This window comes from Anomalospiza imberbis, chromosome 13 (assembly GCF_031753505.1).
Source record: "Anomalospiza imberbis isolate Cuckoo-Finch-1a 21T00152 chromosome 13, ASM3175350v1, whole genome shotgun sequence".
NCBI lineage: Eukaryota > Metazoa > Chordata > Aves > Passeriformes > Viduidae > Anomalospiza > Anomalospiza imberbis.
The window spans coordinates 1690457-1703160 of record NC_089693.1 but is presented as its reverse complement, the minus strand read 5'-3'; the positions used below and the strand labels follow the sequence as shown (position 1 = coordinate 1703160).

Here is a 12704-nt window from a genome sequence, read left to right as displayed (position 1 = left end):
TGAGCAAACAGTTGAGCACTTAATTAGAGGGGTGTAAGCAAGAGAGAATAACAAAGACTCTTAACTTGTTAAAACAAAGTTTCCTTCGCTTCAGCAAAGAGGAAGGAAGGAAGCAAGAATAAACAGCTTCAAGAATTTTAATGGTGATAATTAAGTATAGTAACTCTGACTTGTTTAGAGGCTTAATGTAACTTTATCCAGTAAGCACCAAGTTCCTACTTGTTTGATCAACTGAACTGGAGTTATTTTTGTGGTCGAGGCAATTCAAACTTTGCATTTGCGTGGTGGAGCTACAAAGTTAATCGCTGCTTTCTGGCTCTGTGGAGAGTTTCTCTCGGGGAGGTGGTGGGAAGCCCAGCAGCCAGGAGTGCTCACGTAGCGCTGGCAAACGCAGCGGGACTAAAAGTGCTTTTTTTTTCTTTTTTTTTTTTTCCCCCCAGATCTATCAGATTCCACGTTGTCTTACACTGAAACAGAGGCTACAAACTCTCCCAACGCCACGCCCGGAGATTTCTCAGGTTGGCAGCTGTTGGTGCCTTTTCTCCCCACCATGGGGGGCTGGTGGTGGGGCAGGACAGCAGGAGGGGACGGGGGTCCTGGTCCTGCTCTTGGTTTGTGCTCTGGGTGTGAAGGGAAGGACAAAAAGAGCAGTCATTTGAGTTGGTTTTTCACAGAAGTCCGTGCTCTGCGTGTTGTGATAAGATGCTGTTTGTGGGATGAGCAGGGATGCCTGGAGGTGGCCACAGGGCCACTCGTGTCCCGTGTGGAGGCCACCGGGATGGGTCCCAGGCTGCAGGGCCGTGGCTGCTGTGGGGCTGGGCTGTGGGGCTGGGCTGTGGGCCCTCCCCATTGCCATGGCAGCCCAGCGAGGCTGTTCCAGTGCTGCTGCTCTGGGCCGGTTCTTGCCGGGACCGTCGGGCTGGTGTTACCTGTTGGGCCCTGGCCCCCGGGCTGCAATCCCTGCTTTCATGAGCAGGCTCCCAGCTACGGAGCCATTGAAGATCCTGAACAAAGCTTGGCTTAATTAGGTCCTGGTTTTTGCTCTGCCCCACCCTGCAACCTTTCATTCACTTAATGGGGCTCTGCAGGGCCTGGGGTGGTTTTACCTGACAGCAGGTGGAGTTGGGGCTGTCCTTGGCTCAGTGCTGGGCTCTGGCTGCATCAGTCATCCCACATCTCTCTCCTTGGTGTCTCACCCCGGGCTGGGGGCTGACTGTGTGGGACAGGAGGGGCCTGGCTGCGGGACCAGGTTTAATTTCTTCGCCTGCTTCATGGTCTGAGAGCTGGGATGAAGGCAGACAAACGTGGGCTTTGGTGGAGCCGCACGTGTCTCCTTCAGCAGCTGGGGTGGGGCTTGGACAGCTCTGAGCTTCCTTGCTGGATTGCTGAGCACATGGATGGGATCTGCTGCTCGCTTGGGGGATGCTGTGAGTCAAGGGGGGTGGTGGAAGGGACTTTGGGGTACTGGTCTCTCGGTCGTGGCAATTCTCTTCATTTTCTATCCTTGCAAGAGTTCGTGGTCAGTTTGGCGAGAAGTTTGGTGAGACTTGGGCACTCCTGGGGCTGTTTAGGCTGATCCCAACTCCAGAGGGTGTTAAACAGCACAGGGTCTGTATCATGGCACGGTGGCACATCCCCTCTGGGGATTTTCCCTTCTCCTTGTCCTTTCAGGTGTCCCCGTGGTGTCCCACGGGCTTTTGTTGTGCTGCCAAGTGTCCAGAGCAGGGGAACAATTGATAGCAGGACTGGAACCGTTCAGCCTTGTGCTCTGATAAATATGTGTTTGCAATTCCTAACAAACATTCCTAGGGCTGGATGCACATCCCTAAAGCTCCCCGTGCCCGTGGCTTTGGTTGTAATTAATGCCAATTATCAAGTTACAGCAGCCAAGTTGGAAAAGCGGGGTTCCTGAGGACGTAATGGTTTAGCTACCCTCGTGGCTCAGTCTTTATGGGACATCTGGTGGGTTTGCTGGAAGAGAAGAGAGATTTTAACTTTTCCTTGAACAATATAATGATAACATGTGACCGAGATTGTGCTGAAACCAGATCCCTCCTCTCCCCCTGTGCCGTTTCCAATGGTGTAACTTTTAATAAGAGTCTGGGGCTGGGTGATTTATTTTTCCCCAGTGCTCGCGATTGCTGAAAGAGGATAAGAGCCCTGCTGAAGTTAACCCATACATGTCATCACGGGGAAGTACAAGGGAAAAACCCACTTAGGCTCCAGTCTACCTGCCACATTTCAGTTTGTTTATTCTCCATTTCAACTCATTTAATAGCCCTGCTTGAAGTGTAGGTCTGTGGGAGTGATACACAAAGCACGCGGTCCTCCCTGCCTCCTCTTGTGTACTCAGTGTGCATTTAACTTGTCTTCCAAAAATAAGTACATTTTGGATTTAGCATCAAGCCACTGCTATTTATTGGTCCAGCTTTGATCATCAAAAAGGCTTTTCCTACTAAAACCACAAAATTCAATTTTCTGTAACAAAGAGAACCATTCTTCTCCTGTTTCTCCTTGATGAACTTCTAAACAAGAGGTTTTAGCATGAAGGCAAAAGATGATCTCTGTCATATGCGTTAATTAAAAAAAAAAAAAAAACCTCTTTTTGAACTAGATCCCTCCATGGCTATAATATTGCCCTTAAAAAGAGGGAAAGTCTTCATTGAAATACCAGGCTCACTGTAAAGTTCAGAGGAACAGTCAGGGCTAAAAGGAAGCACAAATTGTGGGTGGTTGGGTGGATGTGACCTGGATCCCTGGAATGATACCCCAGAGCCCTCTTCATCTCGTGTTCAAAGCATTTGGGTCTTGGAACAAAGTTGTTTGTCCAAGGATCAGTGTCCAGCCACAGCTTTTCCCTTGGAAGGGGGATGCTCCTGTTTTCCCAGGGGTGCAATGGCCTGGGGAGATCTGGGTGGGTGGGAAAAGGCACTTGGAGATGTCTGACCCCGCAGTTTCCTCCCCCTGAGCTCGGGCAGTGCCACATCCAGCACAAAGAGGGGCTCCATCCTTTCCTCCTTAGGTTCATTTCTGCCTGGGGAGCAGAGCTGGGGAAAACCTGCTGTTTGGGGATTATATTTTAAACCCAGGTGGTTCCCTGGCCTGGGCTGAGCCTGTCTGTCCCCCGGGAGCCAGCAGAGCCTTGGCCAGCCCCGGCGTCCCCGCAGCTCCCGGCCGGAGCTGGGGAAATACCAGGGAAAGGGCAAAATCCAGCAAGGCAGGAACAAAAGCTCAGCCTCGTGACTCATAATTGGTGGAACATTTGTAGTAATTTTTTTTCCCTTCCCCTCAGACTTGGCTCCTCCAGCACATGCCAAGAAGCTGCTGTACCCGTTAGACTTGCCAGGCGTGCGGAGGGCTGAGCCTCTCTGCAGGGGATGGGGTGGGATGGGATGGAGCAGCTTTGGGATTGCCTGCCTTCCTCTGAATCCCACAGGGCTCTCCCTCACTGGCCCTGGGAAGGACCTTTTCTTAAAACCCATAGAATAGCCCCATTCCTGTTGAAAAAGCCCCATGATGAGCGCTGGCCAAAGTTCTTGTTAGTGGTGGCTTTAAATTCTGAAGGTCCTGAGGGGAGGCCAGGTGGGAGAGTAAAAGGTGGCCTTGCATCTGTAGTTCTCTGTGCTGACTTGACCATCCCCAGGGAGGATGCTGGTTTGTTTTTTCCAAAAACAGTTGTTTTGGTGGTTTTTTTTTAAACTTAGAAATCACTTCCCATGCGCTAAAACTCTCCAAGAGTTTTAGCTTTGAACCTGTGTGTAGCTGAAAATGTGCATCCTAAAGAAGAAATGTTGAACTGGTGGTTTGTTGGAGGAGGGATGAATTCCTGCCCGTGCTCCAAAGCAGCAGGAAGGTGTTTTCCACCTGGAAGTGGAAGCATAGGCATGAGTTTATTCCAGCAGCTCTGCTGATGTCCTGAAGGTGCTGAGCTCCATGTGGAGATGAGCTGTGCTTGGTGACTGATGATGGTGGAGGAAAGCTGAGAATTAACAGAGAGAAAAAAACAGACTGAATGGACAGGAGCTTATTTAAATTATTTCTGCATTGTTGTTTTTGTTTTTTGTGTGTTTTTTTTTTTTTGGTTTTTTTTGTTGTTTTGTTTTTTTTAAGATGGGGAAGTTTTTGCAGGGCAGTGGTGGGGCTGAGGGCATTGGATTTGGAGAGCAGGGTCCCTGTACCACCAAAGGGAGGAATAAGGCAGGAGCATCCATCCCAGCTGGTGACTCAGCCTTGCTGAGGTGATGCCACGGCTCCAGGCAAGAGCCAGAGGGTTTTTTCTGCCTCCAGCAATATTTAGGATGAACTTAAGGAAGCATATTTTAAAACCCACTGAATGGAGAAAGTGAACGTCTCCCTTCCTCTCCCCCCCAGAAATAACAGGCTGCAGGATTTATGCTAACAAGGAAATTTATGAAGATCCTGTGTGTTAGGAGTAGGAAAAAAAAAAAAAAAAGCCCATTAAATCTGTCAGGCGGATGTGTGTGGCAACTGGGCAAACATTGCCCTTTCCGGGCTGGGGGAGAGGTTCTGGAATTACCTGTTAATAGAAAAAAAAGGGTATTTTTGTCAGTAATAGGACAGCAGTTTCTTCTGGGGGGAAATGTTGGGGTTTGAGGATAGGCTCTGGCTTTGCTGTGTCTCAGTGACAGCTCTGGGCTGGGGGCTGGGTCTGACCCAGCACCACCCTGGAGCCTTTTCATCCCTTCTTCCCTCCCTTCCTGCAGAAACAAGCCCTTTAGAAAAGACACAACATATCTGTGCATCCAGTTTAATCACAGACAGATGTTTGTTTGGGCCAGTAGTGGTTTTGGTTTCTTTTTTTCTTTCATATTTAACTGTAGGTTTGCTGGCTTGTCTTCCTTCCCCTGTGCAGTCTAGAACAATCAGGGTTTGGCTAAAACCTCTCCTGGTCGGAGGAACGAGCCTGTTGCCAAGAGCTACTTCTTTGATGCAAAAAAATACATCCTGGAGGTGCTTTGTCAGATGTTTTTATATTAAACAGCTTTCCTCCATAGTTTCACTTTGCCAACGGGAAATAAAGTGCATCTATTTTCCAGTGTGCTTCAGAGAGGAAATCTTTGCTCGCTGTGGAGGCTTTTCCCACTTGGCTGTGGATGGCCATGGATGTTGGAATCCCCACGGGAGAGCCTCAGAGCAGCAACCTGCCCTCCCTGGGGCTTTGCTCATGTGCAGCTTCTGGCCCTGCCTGGGGCTGGCATCGAAGGCAGCTTCTCCAGCTGTGGGGTGAATCATGGATTAATCCCTGAAAGGGGAGGTGGGGAAGCTCTGGGAGCCGTTCCCTGGGCTTTCAGTGCTGTCCCTTTCACAGAGGTGCAGGTGTGCTCCTTTCTTTTATATAAAGATGTCTTTCTGGGGTGGTGATAAACCCACTGGAGCCAGTGGATTTATGGAGGGCAGGGGGTTTTTCCACATCCCATTTGTGCTTACCATGGTGGGGGGCTCAGGTGGCAGCTCCTGGAGTTCAGCCATTCCTTTGGAGCAGAAGGTGAAGGGATCATTGATTCTGGAGCCAGCTGAGCTCCTCGTTGTGTCCAAATCCTTGTGGTAGCAGTGCTTCATCCATAAGCAGAGTAACCCAGCAGAGAGTATTCCACCTGGGAAAATCATGAGCAGATGAAGTTGTTCAGAGCATCGAGCAAGCAGCAACTTAGGAAATTTTTTTAACAAAGTTAGATGACTTGCCAATGGAAGAGAAGCACCCTAGGTCAAGGCTGGAGGGAGATATTACCTCCATGTGCTTGTTTTTCCATTAGAACCCTGTGGGATAACTCATGCTGTGCCACCAAACCAAGAGCTGGAGCACTGAGCTGTCCCAGAGCTGCTGGGTGCCCGTGCTGTGGTGGCAGTGGACCTTTGTGGTGCCACCTGTACCCGTGTCTTGTGTGGAGAGGTGGCTCCATCCGTGCAGAGCATGGGGCCCTGGCAGGAGGCTGGAGCTCTGGCAGTGCCTGTGCAGCTGTAGAGGTGTTCCTAAATCTGCTTGTATGAAATACCCCGTGGGTTATGGGCTTGCAGTGCAGAGCTCTTGGTCCTGGGATTAGTGCAGAGCTCAGCCAGGACAGCCATGTGGGGAGGGGAGAAGTGAATTTCATACTGGCTGAGGAATTTGCTGGAGGTGGGAAGGGGTGGTTTGTGCTGGAGGTCTCCTGAGGAGGGACATCAAGGCTCCTCTGAGGTTTTGCATCCTGTGCAGCAAGGAGCAGCAGCCTCCAAAAACTGTCTGACAGGAGGGCAGGTGTCTCCTGGACTGGGAGGTGGAGAATGTCCCTTTGCTGCTAAAACCATCCAACAGGCCACACTTTAGAAATGAGGACAGTCAGAGCTGTCCTTAAAAGATCTGGGCAGCTGGAGTTGGGCCATGTTCGGAAGAAGGAAGGGAAAAATCCAAACTGGCTGCCAGAGCCTCGGGGTCATCTGCCTGGAGTGGCACAGGCTGCACAAGGGTGGAACAAGGTTGGTCTTCCCAGGATTGGCCCCCGTGCCTGATGCAGAGATTAAAGCTGCTCTGCCTCTGTGTTTGTGTGTACACACAGCTCCTGAGCCCCAAAGGAGAATTTTCCATGAGGGAGCCAGGCAGGATGAAGCCCTGAAGTGAAGGTTCCACGGGCAGTATTTGGGGAGCGTGGTTCCCTTGGAGGCAAGACTCCTGAAGTTCTCAGTATATTCCAGCAGAGAAAGAGAAAGTTGCTTTTTCTCCCTCTGTTACCTAGAACTGGGATGGATTTTCACAGCTAGCCTGGATGTTTTCAACCTAGAAGTTCTTGGAGAAAGTACAAGACCCAGATAAAATGTTTTTGTCTGTGGTTCATTGAGTAGTTACGATGTTTGGCCTTGAATCACAGAATAATCACATCCCTCACTTCTCCAAGCACCTAGGCATCGCTCTTTAAAAAAAGAAACATCAGGAAGTAAGCAAGTTACTTAAAAGTAAATTAGTTTAATCTTTGTAGCCTAAATGTTACATTCTTGCACCCTATTAGGGGTTGGATACAACTTTCTAGGTAGTAAAAGTTCCTTTGATGTAGCTCTGGTTGTGTCCTTTAACCAGCACGGATCAGATGGAACCGGCTTTGTTTGAACTTTCCTTTTTCCCTGTGCCTGTGTTTTGCTTTTTAAAGGGATTTGCTGAATACTGGACACAGTGTATTTATGACCTTTGAAAACGGTGAATGTTTTGAAGGAGGAATTTTGGCTTCTTATAGGGGACCTGTAGAGAGAGGCTTGTGTTCACAGTCCCAGTAATAGATTTTTTTGTGGCACTTTGATGAGTGAGAGGTGTTTATAGGCTTGATTCATAACTGAGTTACCAAGGTTTTCCACGGAAATAACTTATTAAATGTGTGGCGCTCACCGGAGCCATTGAAGTCTGGAGATTTGCTCTTCATCAAAGGCACCTCCTTTCCCGGGCTCCAAGACCTAACTCAGCATTTTACCTCTGGAGGATGCTCAGACTGTGGTGTGGGAGCTCGAGCTGGCTTTTAGCAAGGAATTAAAAAAAAAAAAAAAAAAAAAAAAAAAAAAAAAAGGCAAACTGGAAGGAGGAGTTAAAAAAAAAAAAAACCTCAGGAAAAACATCCCCCCTGTCGCTGGGAGCTGCTGATGGTTAAACCTGGTTTTCTGGAACACTGCTTGTTTGTGTGGATTTTGCTTCTCTGCTCGACAGCTGAAAAGTCCATCCCTTCAGTGCTGCTGAGGGCTTTGAAGTGCCCCGAGCCCCTGGAACCACAGGTTCGGTTTACTGGCGAAGGAGACTCAGCTCTTTGTGCTTCCCAAGAGCCTGGCTTGGCACGTGGGGCTGTGATTCCCAGCTCTGCCCCGTGTCCTGCACGGTGCTCCAGGGGTCCTGCTCTTGGGTGCTGATGCAGGAGGGGGGACATTGGCTCTCTGAGGTCCCCACCTTGCTCCTGGGGATTTGGGTTTGGGGCGTGCCTGTCCCAGCTCTTGCTCTGCCCCTGCTCTGCGCCTTTCGCTTGGTTGATTCATCAAGTCCTGGTTTGGGTTGGAAGGGAGCTTAAAGCTCATCCTGTTCAGCCCCTGCCATGGGACACCTCCCACCATCCCTGGTTGCTCCTGGTCCAGCCTGGCCTTGGACACTTCCAGGGATCCAGGGGCAGCCACAGCTTCTCTGGGAAACTGTGCCAGGGCCTCCTCACCTTGGCAAAAGTCCTTCTCCAGCTTTCTTGTAGCCCCAGAAAATGGGTGTTTAGCTGGAAAAAAGCATCACCCCAGGGGCAGAGTGCTGGGAGAATGGGGAGGGGAAGATGTGCAGCACTGGGGTCTGGGCTTGGGATGCTGAGGACTGTTGGATTCCTGTTTGGGTGTGTTTTTTTCTGTAAGAACAAAAACATTTCACGTGGAAATGCCTGTCTTGGCTGACCTCTGGCAGGGCTGCTAATGCTGGCTGGTAATGGCCTTTGCAGCTCCTGGGGCTGGAGCAGGGATCAAACAGCTCTGCATGGAAGTGCTGGACTGTGCTGCTGTCTCACCACCCACTTCCCAGAGAAGCTTCTCCTTCAGGAGGAAGCTGGTTCCTCATCCCAGGCTTTGGATGTGGGGAAATACGTGGGGAAAAACCCACTAGCATCAGAGGATAGAAACAGAATTAAACCCGAAGCTCCGTTCCTGCCCCAGTATCTCCTTGATCAGCCCCACACCCCAGGTTTCCCCCTCTTTTTTCTTCTTGTATTTTCCTAGTTTTAATCTTCAAATGCATAAGAGTTGCCTCTGAAGCCCAGACCTGAAAACCCTCACAAAATGCAACCTGTCCCTGCCTCCCCACAGGGATGCAGTCTCTGGCAGGGAACAAGCTCAGGCTGGCATGCTGCTCCCTGCTCTCAGCATTTTGCCTCTCAGGTTATAAAAACCCATGGATGAAACCTGCCAAAAAGTCAAATTCCCAACAGTGCAAGACAGAGGGATGTGTGGAGAGTTTGTTTTGCCCCTCACAGCAGTTCTGTGTTCCTGGGGGATGCAGGAGGTCTTTGCTTGAGGGCTCAAGGAGCCCACGTGCTCCTGTCCTGCAGCATCCCCCATCCACTCCAAGTGAATCCCCAGAGCAAAAGCTGGACCAAAGGCATCCCTCCCTTCCCAATGGCAATTCATGGAAGTGCCCTGGTGTCACATTTGCTGTCCCAGCTGGACATTGATGCTCTGCTGGCCCCACTGTAGCTTGGCCACGTCCCCACCTGGGCTTGGGAGTGCTTCCCTCCCCTTCCTGTGCCTGTGTTTGGTTTATGGCTTTGGAGATGTTCCTCTTCCTAAGTGCTTGTGGCAGCTGAGAGGGATCAGGCTGCTCCAGGCTGGAGAAGTTGGAGTCTTCAAGCTGCTGCAGGGGCATCTCTTGATGCCAGGGATACTCAGGCAGGATTTCTCACAGTGGCTCCACGGAAGGGCGGGAGACACAACTGTGTTGGTTTTATCTGTGTATTCCATGAGCAGGAGCAGAACCTGCCAGCAGAAAGGCTATTTTTCAGCTCTTTCCATTTATTAAGGTCTCATTTGCTAAGATTTTTCCATGAGAGAAGCCAAAGAATGTTAAAGACTTGTTAAAAAAAAAAAGTGCCAGCTGCTTTGTGCTTTCACACAGAGCGATGCAAAGTTGTTTAATCAGGGAGGAGGTGCCAGCAGGAGCTGCAGCACCAGGTGCTGGGTGATGAGTGGTGGGTAAGGCCCTGGCACAGGCTGACCCTGGATCCCTGGAAGTGTTGGATTGGGCATGGAGCAGCCCGCTCTTGTGGAGGGTGGGATGGGATGAGCCCTTCCAACCCAACCCAACCCATTCTGTTTCTCTGATGAGGTCTTTAGATTTACCCCACCTGCCTGAGAGCTCCTGCTGGGATGGACGTGCTGTGCAGAGCACATCCCTTTTCTTCCCTTTCCTCTTTCTTTTCCCCTCCTGGCTGCTCCAAAGCCTGTTCCTCTTCCTGTTGCTGAGCGTGGAGCTCACACAAGGCTCCGTTTGTGCGATCCCGCCCCGGGAAAAGCCAAGTTTGTCCACGGGGAAGAATGAGGCACTTGATTCATCCCCCACTGTGTGAGCCTGTGGGGTCTGGGAGCATCCCTGTCCTGCACAGGGAAGGCAAACATGGCCTGTGCTGGCTGGGAACTCCCAGGGTTTCCCTTAGTCCTGAATAAATGTTGCTCCTTTGGAAGCAATGCTGCATCTTCCCCTCAGCTCTGTGGCAAACACAGTCATTGTGTCCTGATCTTTTTCCTGTTTTTTGGTGTTTTGGTTTTTTTGGGGGTTTTTTGTGGTTTTTTTTATTTGTTGCCCTTTAAACCCTACAGTGAGAGCTGTGGGTAAAAATGAACTACAGGTAGGTTTTTTTTTCCAGCATTCTTCTTAAAATCCAGAGGGGTAGTGACATAGGCCAGCAGGAGCTCTCAGCCTGGAAGTGTTTAAGGCCGGGTTGGATGGAGCTCTGAGCATGGTGTGGTGGGAGGTGTCCCTGCCCGTGGAAGGGGGTGGAACAGGATGATCTTAAAGGTCTCTTCCAACCCAAACCATTCCATGGTTCTATGATCCAAAGCTTTGCCAAGTCTCACAGCAAACAGTCACCGGTGCTTAGAAAAAGCTCAGCCTCCAAGGTTTAGATCTCCTTGGGTTTGTCTGGTGCAGCAGCTCGGGGTATCCAGCTGTGGAGAGAAGGAGCAGATGTGAAAATGGGCAGTTTCGTGTCTCAGACCCAATCCCTCCCTATAAACTGTCTGTCTGCAGCTGCCGCTGAGGGCTCAGGCTGCTCTGCCACGGCTCTGCTCACAGTAAAACTGAATCCAGCAGGTTTTGATTTTGGCCTGTTCTGGAGAGCTCTTTCTGCTGAGGTTTTATGAAGCCCTGAAAACACAACAGTGTTTCCAGAGAGGCTGTGGGTGCCCGGGCTGGGCGCAGAGCAGTCCTTGGTGGCAAGGCCAGGGCTCAGTTTCCCTCAAATGTCACGGAGTTGCTTTCTGAGATCTGCAAAAAAAAAAAAAAAAAACCCAACAAAACTTTATGAATCGACCAGGAAGCCAGTAAAAATTAGTAGTAACAAGCTCATTTCAATAGAAATGGGTTTGCTGCTCTGCTGGCTGCCAACCATTTATGAGACTGGCCGGGTGCCGGGTCCAGCGCCGCATCCCTCACCCTCCTGCTGCTGGAAATCATTTGTGACTCCAAAAAAATAAATAACACTATTGTGGAGCTCTTTTTATGGCTGGGGCCTGAGCTGGGTGGCAGCTCTGGAGCTTGCAAGCCCTGCCTGGGGGCTCTCTGCTTCACCTCAGGTGGGTTCCTGTGGGTTTGCAGGGTGCAGGTGAGGACACGGGATGGGAGTTGCATCCATGGCACGTTGGATCTGTTCCTGGATCTGATCCAGGCTAAGAGCTGGGTCAGTGTGGCTGTGCCAGTCCAGGGGTGTTGCAAGGGAGTGCTGGGTGCTGTTGGGTGTTGTGCCAGCAGAGGTTTAGGATGGATATTTGGGAAAATTTCATCGCCAAAAGGGCTGTCCAGCCCTGGCACAGCTGCCCAGGGCAGTTGTGGAGTCACCATGCCTGGAGGGATGTAAAAGCCATGTGGCTGTGACACTTGGGGACAAGTGGAATGGTTGGAGCTGCTGATCTTAGAGGGCTTTTCCAGCCTTACCCATTCTGGGATTGCTCCTGTCTCTGGTGGGGACATCCCAGCCCCCCAAGCCTCAGGGTGGTGTCCCAGGAACCAGGAGCTTGCTTGTGTGGAGACCCCAGAATGGGCCCGTTTCTGTTTTGGCTCATCTTTAAATGCCACAGGGGTTTCCAGCATGGGAATTCATCTGACTCTTCCATTTGAACCAGGCCTGTTAAGTGCTTGTGTGTGACTGAAGGGAATTCCACCCCCAGCAGAACACGAAAATTCCTGGGAGAGTACAAACTAAGGTAAAGACCCTGTGAGTTCATGGAGCTGCTCTTCCCCCATTGCTGAGTTATTTGAATGGAAGGGAAATGTCAGCAGAATTATGTTTTTTATAAAAAGAACTCACTCACACTTCACAGGTTACGGACTAGGAGCACACTGGGCAGCTTCTTCATCACTGGAACAAGAAAATTGGAGTCATTCTTTATTCCCCAGTAATTACAGCCACATATTTTGAAATCTCCGTGTCTTTTCCATGTTGAATCTCCAGTGCAGACCTTCAGAGCCGGATTGAATTCAGCTGTGCTTGAAAGGGTCGGTCATTTGAGACTTCCAACATTAAAAGATCTTTGCAAATTAGTTTTGCTCTTGCCATGCTGAATTTGTTTGTGTAGAAAACCTCAGTAGATTTGGTATGTGCCTGTCTTTGAAGGGCTCTGCTTCAAAGACTGCAGCTCTGGGTGTTTTATGTGCTGAGCCCCGCAGTCCCCCGAGCTCTGCTGCCTCACTGGGAAGTGTCAGCTCATGTTAAACCTGCAGGAAGGAAAAGCTGAGCTTGGCTTTTCAAAGCTTTCAAGGAAACTGGATGCCCAGGGCTTATTCCTGTAGGAAGCGGGTGCTGGAGCTCCATGTGCTGGAGTGTGTCATTGGTACAGCCCCAAGAACGGTTCTCTCCATGGCTCTTCCCTGGGGGTGAGAGGAAACCTCCAAACCTGTGTGTTTGGAGAATTGGGAATAGCTGGTCCCAGAAAATTCAGCTGAGATCTTGGCAGTGAGCAGCCAAACACGAGAGACTGAGTTGGACTATAGCTAGTAT

The 12704-nt window shown here is 50.3% G+C and overlaps 1 protein-coding gene and 2 long non-coding RNA genes across 3 annotated transcripts in view; all 3 read left to right on the top strand.

The window, feature by feature from the left end:
• The window catches only part of SMAD6 (SMAD family member 6), a 38798-nt gene that overhangs the window by 5563 nt on the left and 20531 nt on the right, over window positions 1-12704 (top strand). The window contains 1 exon segment of the mRNA XM_068203503.1: window positions 441-518. Coding sequence (XP_068059604.1) covers window positions 441-518 — 78 coding nt within the window.
• LOC137481674 (uncharacterized) lies at window positions 1461-4812 on the top strand. Its single transcript, XR_011003598.1, has 2 exons — window positions 1461-4062; window positions 4111-4812. It is a non-coding gene; the product is annotated as an uncharacterized lncRNA (long non-coding RNA).
• On the top strand, window positions 5938-7442 carry LOC137481672 (uncharacterized). The gene is made up of 2 exons (XR_011003596.1): window positions 5938-6672; window positions 6706-7442. It is a non-coding gene; the product is annotated as an uncharacterized lncRNA (long non-coding RNA).